At 40.4% G+C, this 24,550-nt stretch overlaps 1 protein-coding gene and 1 long non-coding RNA gene across 4 annotated transcripts in view; one reads left to right on the top strand and one right to left on the bottom strand.

Annotated features, from left to right (window-relative positions):
• Positions 1-24,550, bottom strand: part of LOC127530043 (uncharacterized) — a 454,116-nt gene that overhangs the window by 279,604 nt on the left and 149,962 nt on the right. The gene's annotated exons all lie outside the window — the stretch shown is intronic.
• The window catches only part of dnah5 (dynein, axonemal, heavy chain 5), a 437,381-nt gene that overhangs the window by 261,684 nt on the left and 151,147 nt on the right, over positions 1-24,550 (top strand). For all 3 annotated transcript variants that reach the window (XM_051935611.1, XM_051935612.1, XM_051935613.1), the window contains exons 42-44: positions 919-1,065; positions 15,310-15,551; positions 19,300-19,476. In XM_051935611.1, coding sequence (XP_051791571.1) covers positions 919-1,065; positions 15,310-15,551; positions 19,300-19,476 — 566 coding nt within the window. The remainder of the gene's footprint in view (positions 1-918; positions 1,066-15,309; positions 15,552-19,299; positions 19,477-24,550) is intronic.

Raw genomic sequence — 24,550 nt, forward strand, 5'->3', positions numbered from 1 at the left:
TGACTGGCACACTTCTCTTCATCGATGATGGAACTGCTGACGGCACAATGAATTCTGAGGCGTGTAGAAACATCTGATCTGCTCAAGTTCAGCAAAGGCCTCCAAACTCACCAAACGGTACTTCATCCTACAACAAGATAAAGAGCCAAACACACTGCTGAGGACACACAGGAGTTCATCAAAGATAGAAAATGGAGAATTCTTGAATGGCCAAGCCAGTCACCTGATTTAAATCCAACTGAGCAGCCATTCCATATGCTGAAGAGAAAACTTAAGGGGACAAACCCCCCAAAACAAGCAGGATCTGAAGATGGCCGCATTAGTGGAATGGCAGAGCATCACCAGAAAAGACCCCTCAGCACCCGCTGATGTCTATGAATGGCAGACGTCAAGCACTCATTGCATGTGAGGGACATGCAGCAAAATCAAAAATATGACAACGGCTTTAACAGACCTGCCGTTGCTTTGTCACAGACATTATGGTGCTCTGAAATGGGGGAACTGTGTAGAAAACGTGTTGTGTGACCGAAATGTCTGCAGATCCCCCTCAATGAAAGTCTGCAATGTGCACTTTAGTCACGATGTCTGAGTGGTTTGATTTGTCATTTTAAACTGGAGCAGGGGGGTCAATCAAGGACAAATGGGTCATTGTCTCCAACATTATGGGGGGTTCTGTCATGTCCAAGCATTGCCCATTTTCCCCACGTTTCGCTCTACTGTTACTCTGCTCTTCAGCCCCTATTTAATCTCTTTATTGCTGTCCATGTTCCTCCGCCAGAGATCTGTAGTGCATCATTTCAAATGCATTCAGCTTGGCCTTCTTTGCCTTTCTGCTCATATTTGTTACATGTGTACCGCATACTTGTTCCAAGTTGATTTAAATCGGCCTTGATACTAACCCATCTTTTATTCTTGTAGACTGCGGCCAGCCCCATCGAGAGATGCGGATGAATCCAAAAGCTATCACTGCCCCGCAGATGTTTGGACGGCTTGACGTGGCTACAAATGACTGGACTGATGGCATCTTCTCGACATTGTGGAGGAAAACCTTAAGAGCCAAGAAAGGTGCCCACATCCTATTTCATGTGTTACTTTCTTGTATACGAAGTATCGGGAAAATGTTGGAATCGTCCAAAAATTCCATGTTGTGATTTTGATGAATCTTGATGTTTTAGACCTCCCTGAGCCCGAAAATACCATTTTTGGAATTATGTCCGTGTGTGTGTGTATAATTAACATAATAACTTGAGTGCGCTTTCACTTAAGTCAACCAAATTTTATATACAAGTATTAGGTAGAAAACGTAGATTTCTATCAACTTTTGGGCTTATAATAATTGTTCAGACAGAGGAGCAGTTTCAGCGACAGACTGCTGTCACTGTCCTGCTCCACTGACAGACTGAGAAGATCATTCCTCCCCCAAACTATGCGACTCTTCAATTCCACCAGAGGGGGTAAACGTTGAACATTATTCAAGTTATTGTCTGTTTTTTACCTGCATTTTTTTATTACTCTTTAATTTAATATTTTTTGCTGCTGGAGTATGTGAATTTCCCCCTGGGATTAATAAAGTATCTATCTATCTATCTATCTATCTATCTATCTATCTATCTATCTATCTATCTATCTATCTATCTATCTATCAGTATACACTATTATTAATTTGATATGATTTGTTGTTGATGGTTCTGTAATATACATAATATAAAAATATAATCCTTGTCTTGTGGTTTACTCCTCAAATATCCATCCCCATATCTAAGTATATGAGAAAGTCTGTTGCTCTTGAGCTTTGGCAATGAAATTGCAGATCATTATTCAAAAGCCACAGTAAAATCAGCAGGATAAGGGAATCTCTGTTAAGCCTCCTTATGAATTTTGCATTTTCTTTCATTAAAACATGATGATAAGTTGGCCTACTTTTAATCAATAATTAAATGTATTTGGTAATAAAGTTGTTTAATTAAATGTATTCCTAATTAGCATACTTCTTCTTTTAATCACAGCATGCCATACTATAATTATAAACATCTTCTGAAAAATGGAATGCGACAAACACAACACGTGTGTGTATATATATATGTGTGTGTGTGTGTGTGTATATATATATATATATATATGAATGGAAGAGAAGGTCTGTGATACGGTTTGCATATTTGCAGCTGGAGATCCACGAATGGAGAAAAAAGAATCACGTATCATAAAATAGTTTTTTATTCCTGAGCTTTCAACCTCTACCAGGGGTCTTCATCAGAGGATAATGCTTAGACTTACAAGAATCAAAGGCAATATATAGCAACACATTAAGTGGGGGGGGGGGGGGGAGGTGACTAAGTCCGTATGATCAAGGGGTGGGGGGGGGGGGTTTGTATAGTTTATTTATTGTGTACATGTTCTTCTTAAGTTGGCATATGCTGGATTTACGTCCAAGTGTCTGCTGATGGCGTTTTCATTCGATAGCCAAGACTCGGCCAACTCTCTGGCACTTTTAGTACTGGCCTTAAATTTTACTTTTACATTGTCCCAGTTGAATGTGTGTCCTGTCGATTTAGTATGTGCATAGATCAAAGATAGTGTGTCCTTTCTTCTGACGGCGTTGTGATGTTCCTGCACACGTGTTGAGATTCTTTTTGATGTTTGTCCTATGTATACCGCTGAGCAAGAATTGCATGGAATACTATAAACTGTGTTTCGTGTTTCTGCTGTCGATTTCTTGTGTTTAGCATTATATATTGTGAAAGATTAAGGTCTCCGTGACCCCTTGAACCCTCAGACTAGACGTCAGACACCAGGTAAAAGTCCAAATAATGGTTTATTAATAATAATAATAATAATAATTGTGCACAAAGCACCTCCTCTCCACAATACTCAGTAATAATCAATAATCAATTAACAATACACAATTCTCCACTCCCAGACGCGTTGCCCTCCTTCCACCCAGCTCAGCTCGACGTCTGGGATTTCCCATAGTACTTTTATAGTCCTTGATCCGGAAGTGTTTTGCCCTTTCTGTCCACGTGACTAGGAACACTTCCGGGTCATATAAAAACTCTTCTTCACCCCGGAGGCACGTCGTTTCCTGTCATGTGATCATGACGCACCTCCGGGTTATAGGGCACGTAAGAGTCCGACAGCCTCCCTACAGCGACTCCTGGTGGCCCCCATGGTATCCAGCAGGGCTGTGCATATAAACTACAGAGTCCATGATGCCCTGCTGGAATTCGGGGCACGTCCACGCTGCTGGGAGAGCTCCTCCTGGCGGCCTGGGGGTGAGGGCCGGAGTAGAAAGCCGGCAATCCTTCACAATATATATATATATAAATACTAGTAACGGCGCGCTGCTATAACGATAATGTACAGTGAATCCACTTGACTTGAGCACTCCTAGTTTTCCTCCTCTTTCTCTGTATGTTTATCATTTGTTTGCTCAGAGGTTGATGTGCTTGCCGCTTCCTGAGCAGCTCTTCTTTTCTCCACCCTAGCGGCCCGCTTCTTCTCTTCTTTTGTTGGCATCTTTTTGCATTAAAACTGATTAAGTCAGTGTTTGTGTTGCAAAAAACATTTTCTTTAATTTTTCACTTAAGCTGGCACTTAAGTCTTCAATCTGCCTCAAGAATGATTTAAGATATGAGGAGGTAGAGGAAGTGACAGAGAAGGTGGTAAGGATGAGAACGGTGCCCGTACACATGTGCTGCACGGCCACCCTGCTGCAGAGAGCTGATTCTACAATAAAATAAAATAAAAAGAGGAATAACCTTGGAGGTCAATCATCACCCTGAAAGCGGATAGTAGACATCACGTAGTATATGTGTCCCAAATTTCAGGTCAATGGGTCAAACGGTTTGCGAGCTACAAGTGATTTAAAATCCTGGACTGACAAATGTACAGGCAAGGTATAAAGATATATGTATATGTGTGTGTGTGTGTGGGTGTGGGTGTTTGTGTGTATATACTGTATGTACTGACTAAGTCAGTATGATCGGGGGGGGGGGGGGGGGGGTATCGTTTAATTAATGTGTATATGTCCTTCTTAAGTTGGCATATGCTGGGTTTATGTCCAAGTGTCTGTTGATGGCGTTTTCATCTGATAGCCAAGACTCGGCCAACTCTCTGGCGCTTTTTGTACTGGCCTTAAATTTTACTTTTACGTTGTCCCAGTTGAATGTGTGTCCTGTCGATTTAGTATGTGCATATATCAAAGATAGTGCGTCCTTTCTTCTGACGGCGTTGCGATGTTCTGTACAGTTAGGTCCATAAATATTTGGGCAGGGACAACTTTTTTCTCATTTTGGTTCTGTACATTACCACAATGAATTTGAAATGAAACAACTCAGATGCAGTTGAAGTGCAGACTTTCAGCTTTAATTCAGTGGGGTGAACAAAACGATTGCATAAAAATGTGAGGCAACTAAAGTATTTTTTGAACACAATCCCTTCATTTCAGGGGCTCAAAAGTAATTGGACCAAATAAATAACTGGAAATCAAATGTTCATTTTTAATACTTGGTTGAAAACCCTTTGCTGGCAATGCCAGCCTGAAGTCTTGAACTCCTGGACATCACCAGATGTTGGGTTTCCTCCTTTTTAATGCTCTGCCAGGCCTTTACTGCAGCGACTTTCAGTTGCTGTTTGTTTGCGGGCCTTTCTGTCTGAAGTTTAGTCTTCAACAAGTGAAATGCCTGCTCAATTGGGTGAAGATCAGGTGACTGACTTGGCCATTCAAGAATTTTCCACTTCTTTGCTTTAATAAACTCCTGGGTTGCTTTGGCTGTATGTTTTGGGTCATTGTCCATCTGTATCATGAAACGCCACCCAATCAATGTGACTGCTGTATTTAGCTGGATTTGAGCAGACAGTATGTCTCTGAACACCTCAGAATTCATTCGGCTGCTTCTGTCCTGTGTCACATCATCAATAAACACTAGTGTCCCAGTGCCACTGGCAGCCATGCACGCCCAAGCCATCACACTGCCTCCCTCCACCATATTTTACAGATGATGTGCTATGCTTTGGATAATGAGCTGTTCCATGCCTTCTCCAAAGAATGTTTTTCCAGAACTGTGCTGGCTTTTTTAGATGTTCTTTAGCGAAGTCCAATCTTGCCTTTCTATTCTTGAGGCTTATGAGTGGCTTGCCCCTTGCAGTGCACCCTCTGTATTTACTTTCATGCAGTCTTCTCTTTATGGTAGACTTGGATATCGATACGCCTACCCCCTGGAGAGTGTTGTTCGCTTGGTTGGCTGTTGTGAAGGGGTTTCTCTTCACCATGGAAATGATTCTGCGATCATCCACCACTGTTGTCTTCCGTGGATGTCCAGGGGCCTCATGTATAAACGGTGCGTACGCAGAGAAATGTTGCGTACGAACCTTTCCACGCTCAAATCGCGATGTATAAAACCTAAACTTGGCGTAAAGCCACGCACATTTCCACGGTAACTCATGCCTTGGCGTACGCAATTTATCCGCCCGGTTTTGCAGACTGGCGGCACCCAGTGTCAAAGCAGTGCTACTGTTCCTGTGTGATCACCCTTTCTTTCTTAAATCCACATTCCTGGCGCGGCTTTATAAATACACTGAAATTAACTGCATATTGTTTATTAGTGTAATGCATCGGATTGTAATTAACCTGTAACAATATAATGGTCCAGGGAATAGCCATAGTATTCCAAATACCATAACTGCTTTGGCGTTGTAACTCTCACTGCATCTTCTTTCAGCTGATCCCGTTAAGGGTTGCCACAGCGGATCATCTTTTTCCATATTACTCTCACTGCACCACTCGGAGTATTTATATCACTGTATCTGAGTGAGGAATCACAGCAGCAGCTGATCGGAAAGAGAATTATCGGTACACAGCATGAAGCAGATGCTGCCTGAGCCACAGCAAACGCTTTAGTCCCTGTACGGACGTCGCGTTTCAGAAACAGTTTCATCCCAAGAACTCTAAAGGCACTAAATCAGTCCATCAAGTGCTCCTTGTAGAACTGTCTGTACTTATAAGTACAATCACCTCACTGTAAACTTGCACTACAGTTATAATATTACACAACCTGCGCCACTTTATAAATCGCGTATTTACATGTGATGACGGTATTCATTTCTAAGACGAAATGCAGCAAAACATGTTGATTATATTATACAGATAAAACTTTAACTTCATTTAAATAATCTGTATTGTTAATAATTAAACATGTGAGGACACGGTGCCGCAGCGCTAGCTAGTTCAGTAATTGTTCCTGCCTTGCGCTGTATTCTTGCTGGTGCTGACGCGACACTGGAAAGATAGACGGATATAATAATTAAACACGTACTACTAAGATATTTCAATGTTCCTTAAAAGTTTTGAAGAATCGAAGTTCTAAGCTTACAGATGGCTTCACGTCTATTACATAGCTTATTGTGTGGCGATTGAGTTTTTGGAGAAAGAAAAGTAAGGACAGGAATTGGAGGTTAGTACGTTTGAAAGAGACAGTACTGCTGTGATAAATTATGTCATTGAAGGTCGCGCATGGCGCAGCAAGCCTCTTGCGTGAGACATGAACAAGCACTGCGCCACCGTGTTCCCATGTTTAATAACATGCTTTCATTTCTATCATCATGAAAAAGATATCACGTATACATCTCAGTATTTTAATTATTCAGAGAGCTGTAATATCACGAATGTAATGGATTCTGTGTCCTGTCGGAGAAAGAGAAAGCCCGTTTAAAAAGCAGGTAGTGATTCATACACATAGAGCACATAGAAGATCAAATACAGAACAAAGCATTTAACATGCCACTTTAGTTACAATGGGATTTGAGAAACTAGTAAATTAAACGATTTTAAGATGAAGTTTATGATGTTCTACTTTAATTGCAAAATAAACTACGTGATTAAAGTGGAAATTTCGAGATTAAAGTTGACATTTCGTGCTTTTTTCCCCACTGTATGCCTTTTTTTTGTCTGTACCCTAATAGGCTTTCATATGACACTCAGATGGTGGGCTACGACTCGCTTTTTCACGGCGACTTTGATATGTGATTTCTTTTTTATTTCGGGCACTGTGCGACTTTGTGTAGTTGAGCCTTCGAGTTTCTCCGACACTCTGTCACTCGATCAGCTTCCTTTTGTTGATTATACCACTGTTTAAACCAACAAATAGTACATTTTTCCTTTGCCTCCACTTGGTATTCGCTGAAATTCTTATATTTTCTCCCGTGCTTTTCCCATTGTCTTTTCACAGAAGGCTATTTATATTGATTTACATATTCAAAGAGGCGTAATTCTGGGAGGAGTTGGGGCGGGACAGAAGGCGCGTGCACGCGCGTACTTTTCACGCAAATCGGGATTTATGTAGTGGAAGAACGTGAAAGAATGCGTGCGCACAGATTCCTGCATCTGGATTTTTCTGTGCGTACGCACAATCCCGCTTTTGTGCTTACGCCATGTTATAGTGTGAGTTCTACGCACGGCGTTATACATGAGGCACCAGGTCTTTTTGCGCTGCTGAGTTCACCAGTGCTTGCTTTCTTTCTCAGGATGTACCAAACTGTAGATTTTGCCACTCGTAATATTGGAGCAATTTCTCGGATGGGTTTTTTGCTGTTTTCGCAGCTTAAGGATGGCTTCTTTCACCTGCATGGAGAGCTCCTTTGACCGCATGTTGTCTGTTCACAGCAAAATCTTCCACATGCAAGCAGCACACACCTCAAATCAACTCCAGGCCTTTTATCTGCTTAATTGATAAGGACATCACGACGGACTTGACCACACCTGCCCATGAAATAGCCTTTGAGTCAATTGTCCAATTACTTTTGAGCCCCTGAAATGAAGGGATTGTGTTCAAAAAATGCTTTAGTTGCCTCACATTTTTATGCAATCGTTTTGTTCACCCCACTGAATTAAAGCTGAAAGTCTGCACTTCAACTGCATCGGAGTTGTTTCATTTAAAATTCATTGTGGTAATGTGCAGAACCAAAATTAGAAAAAAGTTGTCTCTGTCCAAATATTTATGGACCTAACTGTATATGTGCATATATATATAATATAATATGTATATGTATGTATATAATATGTATATGTATGTATATATGTATGTATGTGTGTATGTATATATATATATATATATGTAATATATATATATATATATATATATATTATTATATATATATACAGTGGTGTGAAAAACTATTTGCCCCCTTCCTGATTTCTTATTCTTTTGCATGTTTGTCACACAAAATGTTTCTGATCATCAAACACATTTAACCATTAGTCAAATATAACACAAGTAAACACAAAATGCAGTTTGTAAATGGTGGTTTTTATTATTTAGGGAGAAAACAAAATCCAAACCTACATGGCCCTGTGTGAAAAAGTAATTGCCCCCTGAACCTAACAACTGGTTGGGCCACCCTTAGCAGCAATAACTGCAATCAAGCGTTTGTGATAACTTGCAATGAGTCTTTTGCAGCGCTCTGGAGGAATTTTGGCCCACTCATCTTTGCAAAATTGTTGTAATTCAGCTTTATTTGCGGGTTTTCTAGCATGAACCGCCTTTTTAAGGTCATGCCATAGCATCTCAATTGGATTCAGGTCAGGACTTTGACTAGGCCACTCCAAAGTCTTCATTTTGTTTTTCTTCAGCCATTCAGAGGTGGATTTGCTGGTGTGTTTTGGGTCATTGTCCTGTTGCAGCACCCAAGATCGCTTCAGCTTGAGTTGACGAACAGATGGCCGGACATTCTCCTTCAGGATTTTTTGGTAGACAGTAGAATTCATGGTTCCATCTATCACAGCAAGCCTTCCAGGTCCTGAAGCAGCAAAACAACCCCAGACCATCACACTACCACCACCATATTTTACTGTTGGTATAATGTTCTTTTTCTGAAATGCTGTGTTCCTTTTACGCCACATGTAACGGGACATTTGCCTTCCAAAAAGTTCAACTTTTGACTCATCAGTCCACAAGGTATTTTCCCAAAAGTCTTGGCAATCATTGAGATGTTTCTTAGCAAAATTGAGACGAGCCCTAATGTTCTTTTTGCTTAACAGTGGTTTGCGTCTTGGACATCTGCCATGCAGGCCGTTTTTGCCCAGTCTCTTTCTTATGGTGGAGTCGTGAACACTGACCTTAATTGAGGCAAGTGAGGCCTGCAGTTCTTTAGACGTTGTCCTGGGGTCTTTTGTGACCTCTCGGATGAGTCGTCTCTGCGCTCTTGGGGTAATTTTGGTCGGCCGGCCACTCCTGGGAAGGTTCATCACTGTTCCATGTTTTTGCCATTTGTGGATAATGGCTCTCACTGTGGTTCGCTGGAGTCCCAAAGCTTTAGAAATGGCTTTATAACCTTTACCAGACTGATAGATCTCAATTACTTCTGTTCTCATTTGTTCCTGAATTTCTTTGGATCTTGGCATGATGTCTAGCTTTTGAGGTGCTTTTGGTCTACTTCTCTGTGTCAGGCAGCTCCTATTTAAGTGATTTCTTGATTGAAACAGGTGTGGCAGTAATCAGGCCTGGGGGTGGCTACGGAAATTGAACTCAGGTGTGATACACCACAGTTAGGTTATTTTTTTAACAAGGGGGCAATTACTTTTTCACACAGGGCCATGTAGGTTTGGATTTTTTTTCTCCCTAAATAATAAAAACCACCATTTACAAACTGCATTTTGTGTTTACTTGTGTTATATTTGACTAATGGTTAAATGTGTTTGATGATCAGAAATATTTTGTGTGACAAACATGCAAAAGAATAAGAAATCAGGAAGGGGGCAAATAGTTTTTCACACCACTGTATATATACATATATATATATATTATTATATGTATATATTATTATATGTATATGTGTGTATATTTTAAATCTGAATTCCTGTTATCCTAGCTCAGCCACACTTCTGAAATGCATTTATTCCATAGATATATTACAACAATTGCATTTGGATAGGAGGTGTCTGAAAACAAGTCCACCATGTCATGATTAAATTGCACGAGGCAGAAGAGCAACATGTGAAAGATCAGGAAATGAAACGTAAATATGTAAAATGGGGAAACCGAAATGCTAACCCAAAACTTGCCATCTAAACAGAGAACAGCAAGAAATGTTCTACTCCTTCCTCTAACCAGTGAGGTACTTAGGTATGTGGTGTGGACACCAGGGGTCCTCCTGCACTCCAAACACCCAACACAAACAGGCTTGGACAAAAGTATAAAAGTTGAAAGAGTTTTGTTATTGTGGGAAACTTTTCTTGGGCAAGCGTTTGCCACCACTGCCACAGAGCAAAGCACTAAGGCACTCCATATGCAGCACTTTTTCTTCTTCCTCTCTCTCTCTCTCTCTCTTCCTCTCTATACTACTGGTCACTGCCTCCTCCACTCCTCTTTGTAAGCTTCATCCTTCTCCTCCCAAATGTTGTTCCCGGAACTGAGGCAGGCAATTCAGTTTATCTACCACCCAGAAGTATTTACGGTGTTCCATACATGTGGTCCGAAAGCATTTCTGAGTGAGGCGGAAGCTCCATGAAGTAGAGCTCCCCTTTGGCATTATCCACAGAACCCAACAAGGCTGAGTTAAAGAACAATTCCCAGTATGCCCTCTGGGAATCTTGGGCACTGCTGAAACCCAGAGGGTCTGCCATGTAGCATTCTGGAGGATGCAGTGCCCTAAAAGAAGCTGCCTTCCCCCATCGTTCCACATCATAGGTGTCAATTACAATGCTTGCAAAGTGTGGAGTGCAACTCAGTGCAAGAATTGCTGAAATAAACAGGGGGGTCATGACTATTGACAGTCCTGAGATGAAGAGGGACCCAAATTGGACCATCACAGGGTACCCTCGGCCCAAAACAAAGAAGCAAATACGTGCTTTTTTCAATTTATCTGGCCATTACAGACAATTTAAACCGAATTCTAACATTCATACTGTCAATTTAACTGATCTGAATACGGTCATAAAATCGCAGTGTTGTCAGGATGGTCGTCTGTGAAAAAGCTTTAATGAACTTGAAAAACATGGAGAACATGCAGACCCCACACCCATGGCAAGTAGTTGCAGAACCTGAGCCCATCACACTGGCAAAAATTAGGAATGGAGGCAAAAGTGGCCGGACTTGTACAGCATGTGATTAGTATTCCTTTTTTTTTGTTTTCCTTTTGATTTTGCACCCAAATTCTATTTCAAAACTCAGAACCTTTCCCTTTGTTGTGTGCCTTGCAGCCAAACACAGTCATTAGTGCTGCACTTTAACAAGCTTTCTTTGCAGTTTCTTCATTTCAAGGCTTTGAAAGAAGGCTGGTGATGAAGTTCTGAAGCTTCCTTTGAAGTTTTAAATGCTGCAGGCATTCATACTAAAAATAAATACATAAAAGTAGAATCCAAATTATGGATGTCACGTCTGGAATCAAACACGAGAGGAAAAATTTATATCTACAGTTGTGGGCTGTAGACTGGATTCGGACAAATATTGGATTTAAAGTAGTTATGTATATCAGTCTACTCTACTGTGTTTGGCGTTTCCTAGGTAGTGACAGGGAAATGGCACTGGTTTAAAAATTTTATTTAATCAAACAATCAAACAAATGAAACTAACACAACGAGTATAAAAGTAAAGCAATCGATGAAACTTCACATCCATCTCTCAGCCAAGAAAGAGCACGTTTTATATTGCTGTCAGCTGTCTCGTGATGTGATGTCACACTAGCATCAATTATCATTTTATAATGGAAAACTAAAATCTGAAAGATAATGAAAGAATGTAAAATATTGAAATAACAGTGTGTATAACTACTATATATACAGTTTGGTCCATAAATATTTGGGCAGGGACAACTTTTTTCTAATTTTGGTTCTGTACATTACCACAATGAATTTGAAATGAAACAACTCCAATGCAGTTGAAGTGCAGACTTTCAGCTTTAATTCAGTGGGGTGAACAAAACGATTGCATAAAAATGTGAGGCAACTAAAGCATTTTGTGAACACAATCCCTTCATTTCAGGGGCTCAAAAGTAATTGGACAAATTAAATAACTGGAAATCAAATGTTCATTTCTAATACTTGGTTGAAAACCCTTTGCTGGCAATGACAGCCTGAAGTCTTGAACTCCTGGACATCACCAGATGCTGGGTTTCCTCCTTTTTAATGCTCTGCCAGGCCTTTACTGCAGCGGCTTTCAGTTGCTGTTTGTTTGTGGGCCTTTCTGTCTGAAGTTTAGTCTTCAACAAGTGAAATGCCTGCTCAGTTGGGTTAAGATCAGGTGACTGACTTGGCCATTCAAGAATTTTCCACTTCTTTGCTTTAATAAACTCCTGGGTTGCTTTGGCTGTATGTTTTGGGTCATTGTCCATCTGTATCATGAATCAATTTGACTGTATTTAGCTGGATTTGAGCAGACAGTATGTCTCTGAACACCTCAGAATTCGTTCGGCTGCTTCTGTCCTGTGTCACATCATCAATAAACACGAGTGTCCCAGTGCCACTGGCAGCCATGCACACCCAAGCCATCACACTGCCTCCCTCCACCGTGTTTTACAGATGATGTGCTATGCTTTGGATAATGAGCTGTTCCACACCTTCTCTATACTTTTTTCTTGCCATCATTCTGGTAGAGGTTGATCTTGGTTTCATCTGTCCAAAGAATGTTTTTCCAGAACTGTGCTGGCTTTTTTAGATGTTCTTTAGCAAAGTCCAATCTAGCCTTTCTATTCTTGAGGCTTATGAGTGGCTTTCACCTTGCAGTGCACCCTCTGTATTTACTTTCATGCAGTCTTCTCTTTATGGTAGACTTGGATATCAATACGCCTACCCCCTGGAGAGTGTTGTTCACTTGGTTGGCTGTTGTGAAGGGGTTTCTCTTCACCATGGAAATGATTCTGCGATCATCCACCACTGTTGTCTTCCGTGGACGTCCAGGTCTTTTTGCGTTGCTGAGTTCACCGGCGCTTGCTTTCTTTCTCAGGATGGACCAAACTGTAGATTTTGCCACTCATAATATTGTAGCAATTTCTCCGATGGGTTTTTTCTGTTTTCGCAGCTTAAGGATGGCTTCTTTCACCTGCATGGAGAGCTCCTTTGACCGCATGTTGTCTGTTCACAGCAAAATCTTCCACATGCAAGCACCACACCTCAAATCAACTCCAGGCCTTTTATCTGCTTAATTGATAAGGACATAACGACGGACTTGCACACACCTGCCCATGAAATAGCCTTTGAGTCAATTGTCCAATTACTTTTGAGTCCCTGAAATGAAGGGATTGTGTTCAAAAAATGTTTAGTTGCCTCACATTTTTATGTAATCGTTTTGTTCACCCCACTGAATTAAAGCTGAAAGCCTGCACTTCAATTGCATCGGAGTTGTTTCATTTAAAATTCATTGTGGTAATGTACAGAACCAAAATTAGAGAAAAGTTGTGTCTGTCCAAATATTCATGGACCTAACTGTATAGTATTGTAGTATTATCCAATTAGAGACAGGGGGCAATTAGGGGGCTAAGATGACTAAATCATGGTGCAATTAAGCTATATATATATATATATATATATATATATATATATATATATATATATATATATATATATATATATATATATATACTGTATATATATATATATATATATATATATATATATATATATATATATATACACACACATATATAATATAATATTGTGACAATGTTGGCACTATACCAGCACTTGACCCAACACAAACACACACGGGAGGCACACTTATAAAAACAAAGTGCTTTCATTTTTCTTCACCTCATGGGAAACGCCTTCCTTGTTTCCCACAGGCACACGACACAGTCCAATCAGCACTATCAATCACAATCCCAATACTTCTCTTTAACTTCTCCTCCACTCCTCTCCGGCAAGCTTAGTCCCTCTCCTCCCGACTCTGGCTCTCGGAGTGGTGGCTGCTGGCTCCTTTTATAGCCCACCCAGAAGTGCTCCAGGTGTTTGATGATCTATTTCCAGCTGCACTTCCGAGTGTGGCGGAAGAATCACCCACACATCTCAGGAACCACTGCAGCAACCCCGGATCCCAACAGGGTTGTAGAGAACTCCATCTTCCATGGAGCACTGCGGGAATCCGAGGCTCCATTGCCACCCAGGGGGGCTGCCATCTAGCATCCTGGCAGAGGTACTGCTCTGACCATACTTGCTCCCCCAGTCCATACAGTGAAGATGCGTCCCAGCCAAACAAGGACCCCGGCTGTCTGTTAGAATATATATATATATATATATATATATATATATATATATATATATATATATATATATATATATATATATATATATATATATATATGATACAGTATCTTCCAAATAATACAAAGAGTACACGACACGTGTTTCACCCTTATTGGGGCTCATCAGGTGTACGCACACATCTATGATTTGCTTCTTGCAACTGAGAGGATGTGGCGGATGTTTGCCAATTGGCCGACCCACCACAAGTGTTACCTGGTAGGTAACCACCCAAATAATCAGATTGTGATTCAGAACTAAGAATGTAATACTCCAATAAGTGAACCAGCCGCCGTGGTGCAGCGTCCCCATAAGGGGATGCAAAAGTGCGTACACCTGATGAGAAACACGCGTATGTATACTGTATTTAGCAGATACTGTATCATATACTGTATATATATAATTGCCTAATTACACCACGGCCTAGTCATCTTAGGCCCCTAATCATCCCCTGTCTCTCTCTCTCTCACCCCTTCGTCACCTAACAGCTCATGTGTGTTGAGTGCACTGGCACAAAAATGGCTGCCATCACATTATCCTGGTGGGTGCTGAGCATTAGTGGTGGCTGACGTGGCTCCACTCTCACTGAAGTGCTTTGAGTTGTGAGAAAATCACTATATACATGTAAAGAATGAATTATTATCGTTATTAACATAAACATTTATATTCTTAGTAAGCATACAAAAATTGTGTTACTTGTCATGGCTTTCTCCTATTTTTTTCCTGCTTGTTTCTTAATTTAATTGAAAACCTTGACTTTCAGATGTTTATTAATGTTTGATATGAGTCTGTGTCCTGTGTTATTAATGTGATTTTTGCTTTAGTTTCTCTTGTATCCCTTTGACTATTTGTGAAGCGCTTTGAGCATTTGAAAGGTGCTATTTAAATAAAATCTTTTATTATTGCTTAATTAATTTACTAATTAATATATTAATTAATTGCTGTATTGGTACACAGCACAATGAGTTCAGATTCAATTGCTAAATCTCAATTGTTCATAGGTATGACTTTCATGCTCTTAGGTAAAGGTGAATGTGTTTCTATTTTTTAAATTTGTATTATTTGCTTGCCTTTGTTTTTCCCAGGAGAGCACATCTGGATTGTGTTGGATGGGCCTGTGGACGCCATCTGGATTGAAAATTTAAACTCCGTATTGGATGACAATAAGACGCTCACTTTGGCAAATGGGGATAGAATTCCCATGGCACCCAACTGCAAGATTATCTTTGAGCCGCACAATATTGACAACGCGTCTCCGGCTACGGTGTCTCGAAACGGCATGGTCTTTATGAGTTCGTCTGTGCTACACTGGAGCCCGATTCTTGAAGTAAGTTTAAGGAATAGCATAGCCATGTCTTAGCCATTGTTATGAAGTGAGAGTCACATAAATGCTTAAAAATGTCCACTAGAGGGGGATATACCTTCAAACCCTGGACAGATTTAGGGCAAACATAAAATCGATATTAAGTGAAAGGGTTATTTTTACAGAAATGCTTTTAGTTACAAAAGAAAGCCCAGTGCAGCACAAAAGGCATTGTTTGTAACAATAAAAGCAATTCACTGTGAACAAAGTCCAATATAAATTCAAGGCAAAGTTGAAAAACAGAGCAAAACAATCAAAAGTCCAGAAAATCACAATTAACACAAAGCCCAACAAAATCTCAAGAAAACTCACCAACTCTTGAGCGCATTCGAATGAACAGCCAGGAACTGTGGGAAATCGGTTGCCTTTATAGTACTGACGGCGGTCCCTGGCAGTGATGGGCAGCTGGTCCCGGCTCTTGGTGAAGCCCCCATAAAGCACAAAGGCTTAGAGACATAAGCGAAACAACACCAATTTATTTCTTGCATAGGCCAAAATCACACAAGGAATGTCTCCATTGGTTTTAACAGGCCTTGTTTTTGACAGCCCCCCAACCCCCCCAATCTTTGACTCCCTGAGAAGACACAAGAATTTGAACCCTGGCTGAAATACAAGAGCCTTCAGCTGGAAAGTCTTTAAAACTGTCACTTGTTAATGTAATCACTCATTTGTCAATGGGACATTTTTCTCATCTTGTTGAGGAATGTTTCATTTTTGGATACTTCATTTATGGCATTAATATCGGCAAATGAGAAACACATGACACTCCAGCTTTCTCTAGTCTTTTCATGTACAGTATACATTTTTATTTACACCCAATAATTGAAATTTACTATTTGTAAAATTTTTTTGAATTATTGTTTCAAAGCTTCAGATTTTTTCACATTGTTCTGTGCTTCCATTTTTGTTTTGGTAAACATGCATGTGGGATGCAAATAGCGACATCACGCAGCCACGTGTACGCTGTAGATTATCCACACATGCACAAAGGCAATGCCATCAACTGTGAGGCGGAGTGTACCTGCATTACACATCCATGAAAAATAACGTACATTGGACAGGAAGCGCAGACCCGGTAGTAACATTTCCATCCAACATGGCTGCTACAACTCTAGGATGTTACACTGGCCTTGCAAAACATCATGGGGAGCTGGGAAAAAATGTTCACCTCAGCTAATTAACATTTAATTAACAGTTAACATTATATAAAGTTATTGTCTGTTTTTTACCTGCATTATTATCAATCTTTAATTTAATATTGTTTTTTGTATCAGTAAGGTGATGCTGGAGTATGTGAATTTCCCCTTGGGATTAATAAAGTATCTATCTATCTATCTATCTATCTATCTATCTATCTATCTATCTATCTATCTATCTATCTATCTATCTATCTATCTATCTATCTATTATATAGTGCCTTTCATCTATCTATCTATCTATCTATCTATCTATCTATCTATCTATCTATCTATCTATCTATCTATCTATCTATCTATCTATTATATAGTGCCTTTCATATATCTATCTATCTATCTATCTATCTATCTATCTATCTATCTATCTATCTATCTATCTATCTATCTATCTATCTATCTATCTATCTATCTATCTATTATATAGTGCCTTTCATCCATCTATCTATCTATCTATCTATCTATCTATCTATCTATCTATCTATCTATCTATCTATCTATCTATCTATCTATCTATTATATAGTGCCTTTCATCCATCTATCTATCTATCTATCTATCTATCTATCTATCTATCTATCTATCTATCTATCTATCTATCTATCTATCTATCTATCTATCTATCTATCTAATTGCATGGAAGAAATTTGGCAAGCAAGGTCACTAGTACTGTTGATCAGTGAATTTCGCCAAAGCGGTTTTCACATTGAATTTACTCTGTTCGTGTTCGCCATTGTTCATCAAATTATTTACTGATAATTCAGCTGGTTTAGCAGAATGTTTTTTTTTTTTAATACCAGCCCCCCCATAATGCATTGCGTGGCCAGGGAGACATCCTCCTGAGCTGTAACAGCCAATATGGATGAGACCGCTGATCATTTGCATTACAGACTCTGTGGGACGAGTTATCAGGTGGATCTCGGAGTCCCACTTAGGGTTGCCAGACGTCCCTTATATACGGGACACGTCCCATATTTGATCATTTTGTCCCCTGTCCCGTACTGACCTTTCAGGGACACCCAAATGTATTATATTTAGTCCATTTTCAAATTTCGTAATAAAAATATATTTTTACTACCTTTTTACGGTACTTAGTTGTAACTTTATAAGTAATTATACTTTCTTTTCTCAGATTCCCTTGATGAAAATAACCCAAATGTAATGAGGAAACTCGTGTTTGCTGCCAGTTTGCAACTTGTTCAGTTGCTACAGTTGGCTGAGGACAGCGACACTCTTACCGGCCTGAGTTGCCTTGACAGATTGCATATTATAATCTTTTTAGTTAGCTAATCAAAGGTGCCATTTTGCTTGACTTCTCACTACATCCATAATGGCTAACACGGTACAACACCCTAGTACTCTTAAGCTTTGTATACCTTTGCTATAGCATAAAAAAATGCAGGGCAGCATGGTGGCGCAGTGGGTAGTGCTGCTGCCTTGCAGTAAGGAGAACTGAGGTTCGCTTCCTGGGTCCTCCCTGCGTGGAGTTTGCATGTTCTCCTCGTGTCTACGTGGGTTTTCTCCCAAAGTCTAAAGACATGCAGGTTAGGTGCATTGGCGATCCTAAATTGTCCCTAATGTGTGCTTGGGGTGTGTGTGTGTGCCCTGTGGTGGGCTGGCACCCTGCCTGGGATTTGTTCCTGCCTTGTGCCCTGTGCTGGCTGGGATTGACTCCAGCAGACCCCGGTGACCCTGTGTTAGGATATAACGGGTTGGAAAATGACTGAAATAAAAAATGCAGTATCTTAATGGCTCAGAAGATACAAATATGAAACTTGGCCACAAACCCAGCAGATAATAAAGTTGGGCTTCTTTTAACAATTTCCTGGTCACCTGCTAGGTCCAATTTGAACCAGAAGTGCAAATTCAACTCCTACACACACCAATGGGGCTTAGTCTCAACTCCAGTGGCCTTCCTCAGGCTTTGCAGTGGGTGCAGGTGGTCTACCATAAGAGGACTCATATAGTCCAGGACCAGCCTCTGAAAGGTCTTTGTGATCCGAGACATAAGTGCCACTGGGATGTAGTCATTAGGTGAAGAGACGCCTGCCTTCTTTGGGACAGGAACAATGCAGAATGCTTCCCTTAGCAGTGGCACTTTCTGAAGCCTTAGGGACAGACTGAACTGGTGACAGAGGACCCCACAAAGCTGGCCATCACTGAGGACTGAGCTTTTCCTCAGTCGACTCCTAACTTGGTTTTCAGTCCATACTGATGGTCAGAGGTGTAATGCGATTGCAGATCAGTGCCCTCATGTGCAAGCAACGTACATTACAACAATTTATTGGTGGAACCAATTCTTTTCAGTGTAAAATAAAAATGTTTCAAATTCAAATATATTTGTCTTTGTAATTAAAATGTCAAATTTAAATCCTGATCCCAGTTTACAGCTCTAGTGTTTCATCATTCTGTCTGATGTCTCGCTACACATTTTGTGTCTGCGAATACCTCATGCAAATCCAAATAGCAGCAGAAGCCGCGGCCGCGGAGGTCCTAATATTGCATTTTTTTTTTATTTCAGGGATGGCTGAAAAAGCGATCTCCGCAGGAAAGTGAAACTCTGCGGCAGCTCTACTCTTCATCTTTCGCCGACATCTACCGCTTCAGCGTGCAGTCGCTGGAGTACAAGATGGAAATGCTGGAGGCCTTTGTGATCATGCAGAGCGTGAACATGCTTCAGGGACTCATCCCCCCCAAGGTAAAAAGAAAAAGAAAAATGGATAAAAAGTGCTTAGATAAGTTCTGCCTGCTTTACCTGGCAGGTGGCTCTGTCCCTAATTAAGTTCTCCTAATGCCTGCTGCTTCACAGAAATCACAGCATTTTGGAAAATAAAAAAAAGAATGAGAATCTGACTGCCATTTCTGCTGTTTTGAAAATCAACAGAAGAAAGATTGTTATTTTATATACTGTACTTCCCACCCTTGACTGTAAGATCTGAATGATGTACTAGGGGCAACGTGATGCTGTCGCTTCACACTTGTAGCCCACCCTGAGTTTGAATCCCATGCCCGTTCACTGTCTCTGCAGAGTCTGCATGCTCTCCCCATGTCTGCTTAGCAGATGCTTTTATCCAAAGCGACTGTAATAGAATGAACACTTGGTGGCATTATTAGATAGATAGATAGATACGAAAGGCACTATATAATAGATAGATAGATAGATAGATAGATAGATAGATAGATAGATAGATAGATAGATAGATAGATAGATAGATAGATAGATAGATAGATAGATAAAGGCACTATATAATAGATAGATAGATAAAGGCACTAAATAATAATAGATAGATAAAGGCACTATATAATAGATAGATAGATAGATAGATAGATAGATAGATAGATAGATAGATAGATAGATAGATAGATAGATAGATAGATAGATAGATAAAGGCACTATATAATAGATAGATAGATAAAGGCACTAAATAATAATAGATAGATAAAGGCACTATATAATAGATAGATAGATAGATAGATAGATAGATAGATAGATAGATAGATAGATAGATAGATAGTTAAAGGCACTATATAATAATAGATAGATAGATGTGAAAGGCACTATAATAGATAGATAGATAGATAGATGTGAAAGGCACTATATGTTAGATAGATAGATAAAGGCACTATATAATAATAGATAGATAGATAGATAGATAGATGTGAAAGGCACTATATGATAGATAGATGTGAATGGCACTATATGATTGATAGATAGATAGATAGATAGATAGATAGATAGATAGATAGATAGATAGATAGATAGATAGATATGAAAGGCACTATATAATAGATAGATAGATGTGAATGGCACTATATGATAGATAGATAGATAGATAGATAGATAGATAGATAGATAGATAGATAGATAGATAGATAGATATGAAAGGCACTATATAATAGATAGGGCGGCATGGTGGCGCAGTGGGTAGCGCTGCTGCCTCGCAGTTGGGAGATCAGGGGACCTGGGTTCGATTCCCGGGTCCTCCCTGCGTGGAGTTTGCATGTTCTCCCCGTGTCTGCGTGGGTTTCCTCCGGGCGCTCCGGTTTCCTCCCACATTCCAAAGACATGCAGGTTAGGTGGATTGGCGATTCTAAATTGGCCCTAGTGTGTGGTTGGTGTGTGGGTGTGTTTGTGTGTGTCCTGCGGTGGGTTGGCACCCTGCCCAGGATTGTTTCCTGCCTTGTGCCCTGTGTTGGCTGGGATTGGCTCCAACAGACCCCCGTGACCCTGTGTTCGGATTCAGCGGGTTGGACAATGGATGGGTGGATATATAATAGATAGATAGATGTGAAAGGCACTATATAATAATAGATAGATAGATAGATAGATAGATAGATAGATAGATAGATAGATAGATAGATAGATAGATAGATAGATAGATAGATAGATAGTACTTCCCACCCTTGATTGTAAGATGATGATGTACTAGGGGCAACGTGATGCTGTCGTTTCACACTTGTAGCCCACCCTGAGTTTGAATCCCATGCCCGTTCACTGTCTCTGCAGAGTCTGCATGCTCTCCCCATGTCTGCTTAGCAGATGCTTTTATCCAAGCGACTGTAATAGAATGAACGCTTGGAGGCACTATTAGATAGATAGATAGATACTTTATTAATCCCCAAGGGGAAATTCACATATTGCCCACCTTTTCCCCATCAGACAGACAATCTGGACACAGGCTGAAAACACTAAGGCCAGGTTTATACTTCACGCGACGTGACATGTGCTCCAGCGGACGCTCCTGTGATGCAAGTGTTTTACTGTTTATACTTGCCTACTTGCGTGCCTACTTTATGTAAATCTGGAAGAATCCACCAGATGGCAGTGTGAGATATCATCACAGTGGGTTGTGAATTGCCTACAACAGCCATTAAATTCCGATGACACCTTACCGCAATATTTCTGAAAAGGATGTTTAATAATTGAATCCATCAATCCAGGGATGTGTCCATTCCAGCAAGCTCTGTTCTACTACCTCCCAACTCCGGCTCGCTTGCTGGGTCTCGCATAGTCCTTTATATAGTCCTTGACCCGGAAGTGCTTCTGTCCTTCCGTCCACGTGACTTGCCAGCACTTCCGGGTCAGACAGAGATTTGGCTTCAGGGCTCCCATCCTCGTGACTTAGGACTACTTCCAGGCTATGGATGAAGCTCTTCCGGTCCCCTCACAGCTCCACCTGGCGGCACCCACGGTACCCAACAGTCCAAGTCCCAGGATGCTCTGTGGGAATCCAGGGCACCGTTACACCTCAGGGGAGCTGCCATCTAGCGTTTTGGGGGAGGCAATGTCCTGGAAAAGCTGCCATTCCCCCATCCTTCCATCACAGGGGCATCCCGGCCGTCCGCCGACACGACTTACAAGGGAGGTCAACAGTCTGGGGGATTGTTTGGGAACAAGCGTGGCAGGACAAGGTGACAAAATTGATCACCACCCAGAGGAAAATTTTGCTTCATAAAGTTTGATCTTTGATGGCTCACGAAACTTAAAAGAGATTCTCATTTAAGAATCAACGTTGTCACAGAAGTTCCTTAGGAGGAATTTGATAAAAAGGAGACATGAGATACAAGTGAGGGTAAAACAAGTCAAAAATGAGAATTTGGTATATTTTGTGAGATCTCTTTCTAGTCGTGTTTCAAACTCTTTCAAGACTCCATATTTTTATATATTATTGGACTGATGTCTTTAACAAATTTCTCTCACGGATAATAAAGCCTACCTTTATCCAAGGTGACTTACAACATCTGAGATATGATCTAACTGGAGCACTGGCAAGTGAAGTGACTTGCCAATGGTCATACATTGGTGTCAGTAGTGGGATCTGAACTCACAACCTCAGGGTTTGAAGCCCAAAGTCTTAACCACAATGCTGCACTGCCTACAGTTTCTTCCAGATAGAAATTAGAGAAACTAATAGTATTACTCGGAAGCAACGACTACAGCTTTGTCATCAGAGTAAAGTGTTTTTTTACTTCTGTCCGTACATTTCACCAGATATTACCGAGCACACAGTGCAATACTTTCAAACTGCATAAAAACTGTCAAGACACTACTTGGAAGATCTGAGCCCATCATGTGACTTTGCTGAGATCTCTGAGGTATTTTTTTCCACAGAAGACAAAAGACAATGTCTCTGTTTTATTTCTTTCTGATGTCATTGTTGCCAAGAAGAATCCAAAAAGATATTACAGAGATCTCTCTTTTGATTTTTCATTCCAATGGGCACAAGTGAAGAGCCTGCAACAAAATACAAGTGAGTTACAATTTTATAGTTACAAGAACATATCAAAACCATTATCAAAGAATTAACAGAAGAGTCGATAAATGTGAGGGAGTACGCAGTTCTGATGGAGAGGGGCAGCTAGGAGCTACACATTTGATACCACGGAGAAGGTGGCATCACCACATGCCATTCATCAGCAGATCTGAGTGGTCAAGAAGGAGCAGGACACAGCATGTTAAAGCACCAATGCCTGTCTAGATTTAATATTTTGTAATAATCAGGGTAGAATTGAGGGTCTCAAGGTGATTGAACCACTAGGGTCAAGTGACCATAATGTAATACAATTCTCAGTGTATTGTGGATGCAAAGACTAAAATTATTAAGTTGAACTTTGGTAGGGCAGATTTTGAGCAGATGTGGCAAAGTCTAAGTAGAATAAACTGGGATAAGCTTTTAAGTGTGGAGATAGTCAAGGAGCAGTGGAACAGGTTTAAAAATGTTTTACATGTAATGCAGGAGAGGTACATACCTAAATTTGGAATTAATAGGAAATTTAAAAATACTCCACAGTGGGTTAATAAAGAGTTAAAAAAGAAGCTGCAAAGGGAAAAACAGACGAATAAGGCGTACAAGACTAATAACTGCAAAGTGAATCGTAGAGCGTATGAGAACATGAGGGCAATTATTAAGAAGGATATCAGGAAGGCTAAAAGACAGTTGGAGAGGAACACAGCAGATAAGGCGAAAGACGACCCTAAGAGATTCTTTCAGTATTTTAGTAGTAAAAGATCAGTCAAGGAGGAAGTGAAGTGCATCATAAATAGTAAAAGGGAATTAAAAGATACAGACAATGAAATAGCAGATGACCTAAACTTGCATTTTTCTGAGGTCTTCACAAGTGAGGAGGTGGATAACCGCTGAGTGGTAACAGGGACTACTAAGGAGGTACTGAGGGATTTGGAAATTGTAGAGTGAGAAACTGAGATTAAATAAGCTGAAATCAAACAAATCACCAGGACCTGATAATATTTACCCTCAAGTTCTTAAGGAGGCTAGTGAGTACAGATAGAAACCCTTGACACATATTTTTAGAAAGTCACTGCACACTAGAAAGATTCTGAAGGACTGGAAAATGGCAAATATCATCCCATTATATAAAAAGGGTGACTGGGCAGATCCAAGCAACTGTAGGCCAGTAAGCGTAACATAAATCACAGAAAAATTAATGGAAGGAATTATTAAGATTGAGAAACACCTGGCAAGGACAGGAGTTATTAGGAACAGTCAGCATGGGGTCAGAAGAGGAAGGTCGTGTTTTACTAACATGCTGGAATTTAATGAGGAGGCAACAAAAGGATACAACCAGAGTGGAGCAGATGAGATTATTGATGTGGACTTTCTGAAAGCATTTGATAAGGTGCCACATGAGAGGGTGGGCATCAAATTAAAAGAAGTGGGAGTTCATAGTGTGGTGTTTAAATGAGTGCAGAATTGGCTCAGACACAGGAAGCAGAGGGCGATGGTGTGAGGAACCTCATCAGAATTAGCTGA

Source organism: Erpetoichthys calabaricus, chromosome 13 (assembly GCF_900747795.2).
Source record: "Erpetoichthys calabaricus chromosome 13, fErpCal1.3, whole genome shotgun sequence".
Taxonomy (NCBI): domain Eukaryota; kingdom Metazoa; phylum Chordata; class Cladistia; order Polypteriformes; family Polypteridae; genus Erpetoichthys; species Erpetoichthys calabaricus.